Genomic DNA, 8,311 nt, shown 5'->3' with positions numbered 1-8,311 from the left:
ATACACACGGCGGGGTGGGCGGGGCTTGAGTTCTGCGCACGCGCAGTGCGGGCGGGCGCGCGCGGGGCGCGGGGCCGCGGTTTAAAGGGGCCGCGGCGCGGGGACCCCGGAGCCCCCCGAGCCCCCCCGGGATCCCCCGGGACCCCCCGGGATCCCCGAGCCCCCCCCGGGATCCCCCGGGACCCCCCGCCCCCGCCATGGTCTGCGGAGGCTTCGCCTGCTCGCGCAACGCGCTCTGCGCTCTCAACGTGGTCTATGTGGTGAGCGGGGCCGGGGATTGGGGACCCCTCAGCTCTGAGGGGGGCGGGGGGGCTGAGGGGTCCCGCGGCACCGCCAGGGACGAGTCCCGGGAGGTTTGGGAGACACCCGGCCAATTTGAGGTTGTGGGGTGCAGGGGGGGTCTCCCTGTGGGGGAATTGGGGGTCCCCACACCTGGGGGGGCTCCAGGGACCCGCGGTCTGGGGGTGGCGACGGGTTCTGGGGCTCCCCCTGAAAGGGTGGGGCTGGGTGGGGAGGGGTCGGGGGTCCCGGGGAGGGTCAGGGGACAGGGTCAAAGGCCACATCCCCCCAAATCCACCGGGAGGGGCTGGGGGTCGCGGGGGGCTGGGGGCAGAGTGCCTGAGGGGAGCACACCCCCCTCACCACCCCGGGGACCCCCCAAAACACCCCTGGGGCCCTCGGGCTGTGGCCCCCCCACACCCCGCGGCCATCAGGGGGTGCTCGGGGGGACCCCTGACCCGGAGCCCCCCCAGCTGGTGGGGGTGCTGCTGGTGGGGGTCGCGGGCTGGGCGCGGGGCCTGGGCATGGGCTCCAGCCCCCCCCTGCTCGGAGGAGCCTTCGCCGTCGGGGTCTTCCTCCTGCTGATCGCGGGGCTGGGGCTGCTCGGGGCCCTGCGGCACCACCAGGTCCTGCTCTTCTTCGTATCCTCCTGCTCGGGACACCCCGGGGAGCCCCCAGCCCCTCTGGGACCCGCCCCCGCCGTGGCCACCGGGTCCTGCTCTCCTTGTCCCCTTGTCCCAAAGCCCCTCTGGGTCCCCAGCACCCCCTGGATGTCACTGGCACCTCTGGCAGTGTCCCCAACACCCCATGGCAGTGTCCCCAACACCCCATGGCAGTGTCCCAAACACCCCTGGCAGTGTCCCCAACACCCCGTGGATGTCACTGGTACCCCATGGCAGTGTCCCCAACACCCCCTGGTAGTGTCCCCAACACCCCCTGGATGTCCCTGGCAGTGTCCCCAGGCCCCTCTGGGCTCCCCCACCCACCAGTTCCTGTTCTCTCTGTCCCCTTGGGGAGGGGGTGTCCCAAGCTCTGGGTCCCCAACACCCCCCTGGCTGTCCCTCCACCCCTCCCAGGCTGCCACCCCCTCCCCTGTGTCCCCAAACGCCCCCCAATGTCCCCAACACCCCTTTCCCCCCGTGGCACCCCCAGCTCCTGCCCCTCAGATCCTTTAGCAGGGCTCCAAACCCCACCCGGGGCTCCAGTCTGGGCGTGGGGAGGTCCTGGGGGGGTTTGGGGAGGTCCCGGATTTTGGGGGGGGGGTCTCCGTGTGTGTGTGGCCCTCCCTTGACCCCCCAAGTACGTGCTGATCCTGGGCCTGGTGTTCCTGTGCCAGCTCGGCGTGTCCTGCGCCTGCCTCGCCCTGGGCCGGGAGGCTCAGGTGGGTACTGGGAACCCCCCCGGGCTCCCCAAAACCCCCTGGGACCCCCAAAACCCCCTGCGACCCCACAACTCCCTGGGGGGCTCAGGGAACCTCTTGGTCCCCTCCCCATCCAAACCCTGGGCATGTGAGGTGGGTCACACCACCTGGAGACCCCCCAGGACCCCTCTGGGACCCCCAGGACCCCTCTGGGACCCCCACCCCACTCGTGGGACACCCACGGGAACCCCCCAACCCATCCCACAATCCCGGGGTGCACAGGGAACCCCCCACACCCCCGGTGCTTGGGATCCCTCAGGGAGGGGCAAAAGGGGTCCTGGCGGGTTTGGGGGGCCCTGTGGCGGTGGGGGGGTCCTGGGGGGCACTGACCGATTTTTGGGGACCCCCCCCTTGCCCCTCAGGAGCGGCTGCTGCGCTCGGCCTGGCCCCTGCTGAGCGGGGGGGCGCGGGGGGAGCTGCAGCGCAGGCTGGGCTGTTGTGGTTTGGGGGAGCCCCCCGGGACCCCCCCTCCTGCCAGCCCCGCCCCCGGGAGCCCCCCCGGGCTGAAGCCCCCCTGGGAGCCCCCGAACTGCCCCGCTGTGAGTCTGGGGAGGGGCAGCTGGGGGTGTTCAGGGGTCACTGGGGGGTTGGGGGGGCTTGGAGAGTCCTCGTGGGGGTACTGGGGGGCGCAGGGGGATTTGGGGACACCCCTGGGGGGCTGGAGGGGGCTCTGGGGGGGTGGGGAGGGTTGGGGGTTTCGGGGGGAAACGGAGGAAGTTTGGGGACCCCTTGGATGTGCTGAACGCCCCCAGAAGGGGCCTGCAGTGCCCCCCACGGTGTGTCCTGGGGCGATGGGGGGGCTGAGGACCCCCGGGGGTGGGTGGGGGGCTGCTGGGGGCCCCCCCTGACCCTCCTGTTTCCCCCCTAGAGGTGCCAATTCCCCCCGGGGGGAGTCCCCCCGTGCCCCCCCTGCGCCCCCCAACTGCTGCAGCACTCGGACCAGGCCCTCAAGATTCTGGGGGGGGTCGGGCTATTCTTCAGCTTCACCGAGGTACGGGGGGGGCGGGGGGAGCCAGTGGGGTCTCAAGGCGTTGGGGGGGGTCCAGCAGCCCCCCCCCAATTCTCTGTTTGTTGCAGGTTTTGGGGGTCTGGCTCGCCCTCCGCTTCCGGAACCAGCGGGACCCCCGCGCCAACCCCGGCGCCTTCCTATAGTGGGGGGGTCCCTGGGAGGGCCACAGCTCCTCTGGGGAGGGGTCACAGCCCAGAGGGGGCTCTGGGGGGTGGTCCAGAACCCCCCAAATGCTGATCAGCTGCCCCCGGCAGCCGCATGAAGCACTGGGGACACAAACACACCCCCAAAATCATGGGGTGACCCCCCCAGCAGGGCTGTGACCCCCCCCCCCCCAGCAAAAGGGGACTGGGACAGAGTCGTCCCCCCCCCATCTCAGTCTGAGCTCTCCCAAACTGGTTTGTACTGGTCATTCGGACACCCCCAGCCCCCCCACGGTGTGTCCCCCCCCGGGGGGGTCATGGTCACCCCCACACTGGGGAGGGACACACGGGGCAGGACCCCCACCGCAGTGACCCCTCCCCCACACACTCCCCCCCTGTGGGCATTGGGGGCTGGGGGGGCTGAGGGGGCGTCGCCATCTCCCCAAATCCAGCAGAGCCCCCCCATCCCAACACCCCTAAACTGGTCTGTACTGGTTTGCACCATGACTGGGAGCAGTGACCCCCCCCAGTGTGTGTGTCCCCCCCCCACCCCACAGACCCGATGGGGGAGGGGAGCAGGGGGACACCCCCCCCAATAAACACACAACAGTGACCACGGCTCGGGCTCGTTCTGGGGGGTCCCCAGAGCAGTGACCCCCCCCCAGCCACCCCCAGTGCCACAGGACACACGAGCTGGGGGGGGCACTGCCCACACCCCTTTATTGGCAGAGAATTGGGGGGTCCCAGAAACCGCCCCCCCCTCCAATAAGTGGGGTCCCCCCTCCCATCCAGTCCTGGGGGGGTTCTGGTGTTTGGGGGGGAACCAGGACCCCCCATCCCCCCCACAAGTACCAGTGGGAGAGGCTCAGGGGGTGTTTTTGGGGGGTGTCATCCCACAATTCCCCCCCACAGGTATGAGAGTCCTGGGGGATGTTCAGGGTGGTTTTGGGGGGGCAGGGGTCACCCCTCACGCCCCCCCTGCAGGTACCGATGCCCCAGGGCCTCGTGAGCCGAAATTCGCTTGTGGGGGCTGAAGGTCAGCAGAGCCTGGGCAGGAACCGGACAGGGCCGAGTCAGGAACGGGGGGCTCCGTTGTGACCCCTCCCCAAAGGGGAGCTCAGGGGGTGATGGGGAGGTCCCCCCTGTCCCCCCACAGTGTCACACTCTCACAGCATCCCTGTGTCCCCACGGGTCCCCCGGTGTTCCCGTTCCCCCCATTGTGTTTCCCCAGCAGCAGCAGCAGTGTCCTCGTGCTGTCCCCCCACCCAAGTCCCGTCCGTGTCCCGCCCCCGGGTCCCCCCTCACCAGCAGCAGCTGCTCCCCGCTGTCCCCCAGCTCCGGGACCTCCCCCCGGGGCTCGCGGGGGGCGCAGGGGGCGAAGGCTTCCCTGGGCAGGGCCACGTCCTGCGGCCACTCGTCCTCCTGGGGGAGCCCGATCAGCCTGGGGGGGCACAGGAGGTGAGGGGGGGCCTGAAACTCAACCCCCAAACCAGCCCCCCAAAAGGGTCCCCCCGCTGCCCCCACACCACCCAGAACAGTCCCCCCCCCCCCATAGGACCCCCCAGGGGATCCCTGCTTGCACCCCCCAGCCCATCCCCCCCAAAACCTACCCCCCCCAGGTATCCCCTCCCTGATTCCAGCCCCCAAAACCCCCCTTGGGCCTGAACCACCCCCCCGGGACAGCCCCCCCCAAACCGGGACAGCCCCCCCCAAACCGAGACAGCCTCCCCAAACCGAGACAGCCCCCCCCCAAACCGGGACAGCCCCCCCAAACCGAGACAGCCCCCCCAAACCGAGACAGCCCCCCCCAAACCGGGACAGCCCCCCAAACCGGGACAGCCCCCCCCAAACCGAGACAGACCCCCCAAACCGAGACAGACCCCCCAAACCGGGACAGCCCCCCCAAACAAGGACAACCCCCCCAAACCGGGACAGCCCCCCCCAAACCGAGACAGACCCCCCAAACCGGGACAGCCCCCCCCAAACCGGGACAGCCCCCCCAAACCGGGACAGCCCCCCCCAAACCGGGACAGCCCCCCCAAACCGGGACAGCCCCTCCCCAAACCAGGACAGCTCCCCCAAACCGGGACAGCCCCCCCACCTTGTGTTCAGTGCCCCCCCGAGCCCCCCGAGCCCCCACCCCACACACCCGAAGATCTTGCCCAGCTGATCGGCCTCGGAGCTCCCGCAGAACAGCGGCCTGGGGGGACAGGGCACACGGGGGGCTGGGCACAGGGGACACCCCACAGGGAAGGGACCCCCAGCAGCACCCGGGTGACCCCAGGAGTGTCCCCATGTCCCCACAACCGTGTCCCCCTGCTCCATGTCCCCGTGTCCCACGTCCTCTGTCAAGCTGATTTCCTCACACGTCCCCTCGTTTCCCCCACCCCTTGTCCCCCCACTATCCCCCTGTCCCTGTGTCCCCCCTCCATGTCCTCCCCCGCTGTCCTCACTGTGCCCCCCACATCTGGGTCTGTGTGCTGGTGTCCCCATGTCCCCCCACCCTGTGTCCTCTCCATGTCCCTGTGTCCCCATGTCCCCCCACCCCGTGTCCCCCCCCGTCCCTCTGTTCCCCCACGTGTCCCTGTCCCCCCACAGGTGTCCCCATATCCCCCCGGTGTCCCCCCAGTGTCCCCCCAGTGTCCCCCGGTGTCCCCTCACTTCCTGCGGAACATCTCAGCGAAGATGCACCCCACGCTCCACATGTCCACGGGGGAGGCGTAGGCAGCCCGGAGCAGCACCTCGGGGGCTCTGTACCACAGTGTCACCACCTGTCCCCCCCCACGGCACCCACAGCGTCACCAGGGACCCCCAGCAGCGCCCCAGAGCCATGGCAGCGGTGTCCCCACAGTGTCCCCAGTGTCACCACAGCTCCTGGGAGCCACGGCCACCTGACACCACCCGGCTCTAGGACCACCCGAGACCCCAGCTCGGGGGGTCACCGCCCCCTCAGCCCACCCCGGGCACTGTGACCCCCCGGACGCACCACGGGGGTCAGGGCCATGTGGCAGCCGTAGATCCGGGCCAGCCCGAAATCGGCCACCTTGAGCTGCCCCGCGCTGGTCACCAGCACGTTCTGGGGTTTGAGGTCGCGGTGGACGATGCGCTGGGCGTGCAGGAAATCCAGGGCACGCAGGAACTGCCGCATCAGGTCCTGGGGGGACACACGGTCAGGGACCCCCCCTGTGCCACCAGGGGCCTCGGGACCCCCTGAGCCCACCTTGATGGTGTCGGGGGGCAGCCCTGGGGCCGGAGCCTTCTCCAGGAAGGTTTTCAGGTCCTGCTCCACGTGCTCGAACACCAGCGTGACCTTGGCCTCGTGTGGGGTGCGGGCACTGGCACAAACGTCCATCAGCCTGGGGACGGGGACATGGGGACATGGGGACAGGGACACAGGGACACGGGGACAGGGGGTCAGGGACATGGGGACACGGGGTGTGACAGGGCCCATGGGACACCTGCTGTACCCTGGGACCCCAAAACTGCTCTGGGACCCCCAATCCTGTCGTGGGACCCCAAAACTGCTCTGTGACCCCTGTCCCTGTCCTGGGCCCCCTCCCTGCCCTGGGACCCCAAAAGTGCTCTGTGACCCCTGTCCCTGTCCTGGGCCCCGTCCCTGTCCTGGGCCCCCTCCCTGCTCTGGGACCCCAAAACTGCTCTGGGACCCCCAATCCTGTCGTGGGACCCCAAAACTGCTCTGGGACCCCTGTCCCTGCCCTGGGACCCCAAAACTGCTCTGTGACCCCTGTCCCTGTCCTGGGACCCCTCCCTGCCCTGGGCCCCCCTCCCTGCCCTGGGACCCCTCCCTGCCCTGGGACCCCTCCCTGCCCTGGGCCCCCCTCCCTGCCCTGGGCCCCCCTCCCTGCCCTGGGACCCCTCCCTGCCCTGGGACCCCCTCCCTGCCCTGGGACCCCTCCCTGCCATGGGCCCCCCTCCCTGCCCTGGGACCCCCCCCTGCCGCCCGGTGGGTGCCCCCGCAGGGCCAGCGGCCCCCGGCTCTCACCGGACGATGTTGGGGTGCTCGAGGTGCTCGAGGCGGCGCAGCAGAGCCACCTCCCGCACGGTGCTGGGGGGCAGCCCGGCCCCCCCCGTGGGCACCCGCACGTTCTTCAGCGCCACGAAGCGTCCGCTGAGCCGGTCCCGAGCCTTGAACACGGAGCCGTGCGCGCCCACCCCCAGCTCGGCCACCGGCTCGTACTGAACCTCCTGCGCCATGCTGGGGGGGCAGAGCCTCAGCGACACCCCCAAACCCCCCCGCACCCCACTCCGACATCCTGGGCTGCCACGACACCCCGGCCCCCCCCCCAGGCCCCCCAATTCCCCCTCCCACCCCCGTGACCCCCAGCACCCCAAAGCCCCCCGCGGCGCTCAGGTCAGACCCCACCGTGTCCCCCCTGCCCCCCCAAACCAGCGCCCCCCAGCCCCCCCAGCCGCTGGGCCCCCCCAGCAGCCAGAGCTCCCCAGCCGGGACCCCCCGCTCCAGCCACCCCCGGGCGCTGCCCCTCCCCCCCCGGGGGTCTCTCCGGGATTGGAGGAGGGGGTGCCAGAGTTGGGGGGTCCCGGGGGAGCCCCGGAACTCACCGGGCGGCGCGCGGGGCAGGGGGGAGGGGCGGGGGCGCCGGAACAGGCGGGAGGGGCGGGCGGAAGGGCCGGGGGGGAGGGGCGGGACGGGGGGAGGGGCAAGGGGACCCCCGGGAACCCCCGGGAGGGGGGAGGGGCTCGGACCCGCGGTGAGAGCGGCGGAGGCGGGGGGAGGGGAGGGGCAGGAGCGGGGACCCCCCCTCACCTGATGGCCACGGCCCCCTCCCCTCTCCTCCCCCGGCTCAGGGGTCTCCAACACCCCCAGGTCCCCCCCGGCCCGGTCAGAGCCCGTGCTCACCTGTCCCGTTCCAGAAGTTTCCTCACCTGAGGCGATCCCTTCACACCGGTGCCCCCCCCCAGGGGCTCCGGGACCGGCCCCACCCCCACCTGCGCCCCCCGCCCTGTTTGCAGCCCGGGGTGACCCCCCCGGGGGGATGGGGGTGTCCAGGTGAGCCCCCTCCCAATTCCCCTGACCGAGGGACCCTCCCCTCGTCCTTCTGCTCACCTGGTCCCTCTGGCACCTGGGGGAGGGGGGGTCACCACGCTCGGCTGCCTCAGGGTCCCCACGAGGGTCCAGAGTCCCCTGTGCTGACGTCAGCCCCTCCCCCACCTGGGACATTGCCCCCCCCCCACCGCGGGTGGCACCGACCGGGTTAAACCTCACGGGGGGCCGGGGGTTCCCGACGCCCCCCACCCCTGCTGGGTTACCCCAACTCCTCCCCCTGGTGCCCCCCTTACCCCAAACACCCCCGGGGGGGGGGGTCACCACCCCCCCCCAGTGGGCACCGTCAGGTGTCCGGGGGTCCCGGGGGTCCCTCTGAGCCCGCTCGGGCCGCGGCCCCTCCCCCCGCGAGGCTCTCAGGGTCCCCATCCCCCCAT

At 71.6% G+C, this 8,311-nt stretch overlaps 2 protein-coding genes across 6 annotated transcripts; one reads left to right on the top strand and one right to left on the bottom strand.

The window, feature by feature from the left end:
- The first annotated feature begins 50 nt into the window (after positions 1-50).
- On the top strand, positions 51-3,464 carry TSPAN31 (tetraspanin 31). Of its 2 annotated transcripts, XM_086870553.1 has the most exons (6): positions 67-260; positions 753-920; positions 1,580-1,660; positions 2,062-2,238; positions 2,568-2,690; positions 2,777-3,464. In XM_086870553.1, the coding sequence occupies exons 1-6, from the start codon at positions 198-200 to the stop codon at positions 2,849-2,851; spliced, it is 687 nt and encodes a 228-aa protein (XP_086726679.1). In that variant the 5' UTR covers positions 67-197; the 3' UTR covers positions 2,852-3,464. The 2 variants fall into 2 exon arrangements, with proteins under 2 accessions (XP_086726678.1, XP_086726679.1); XM_086870552.1 differs by lacking the exon at positions 2,062-2,238 and having other exon boundaries at positions 51-260.
- Positions 3,465-3,471: 7 nt separating this feature from the next.
- On the bottom strand, positions 3,472-8,021 carry CDK4 (cyclin dependent kinase 4). Of its 4 annotated transcripts, none has more exons than XM_086870547.1 (8): positions 7,938-8,021; positions 6,855-7,067; positions 6,072-6,207; positions 5,838-6,005; positions 5,513-5,622; positions 5,001-5,051; positions 4,157-4,292; positions 3,472-3,898 (listed from the first exon to the last, which is right to left on the bottom strand). In XM_086870547.1, the coding sequence occupies exons 2-8, from the start codon at positions 7,064-7,066 to the stop codon at positions 3,812-3,814; spliced, it is 900 nt and encodes a 299-aa protein (XP_086726673.1). In that variant the 5' UTR covers position 7,067; positions 7,938-8,021; the 3' UTR covers positions 3,472-3,811. The 4 variants fall into 4 exon arrangements, with proteins under 4 accessions (XP_086726673.1, XP_086726674.1, XP_086726672.1 ...); XM_086870548.1 differs by lacking the exon at positions 7,938-8,021 and adding an exon at positions 7,731-7,783; XM_086870546.1 differs by lacking the exon at positions 7,938-8,021 and adding an exon at positions 7,433-7,480.
- Positions 8,022-8,311: the final 290 nt, after the last annotated feature.

The sequence above is a fragment of the Cyanistes caeruleus genome, chromosome 32 (genome assembly GCF_971803275.1).
Source record: "Cyanistes caeruleus chromosome 32, bCyaCae1.hap1.1, whole genome shotgun sequence".
Classification (NCBI taxonomy): Eukaryota; Metazoa; Chordata; class Aves; order Passeriformes; family Paridae; genus Cyanistes; species Cyanistes caeruleus.
The sequence above is the reverse complement of the archived record's forward strand: the minus strand, read 5'-3'. Positions and strand labels throughout refer to the sequence as shown.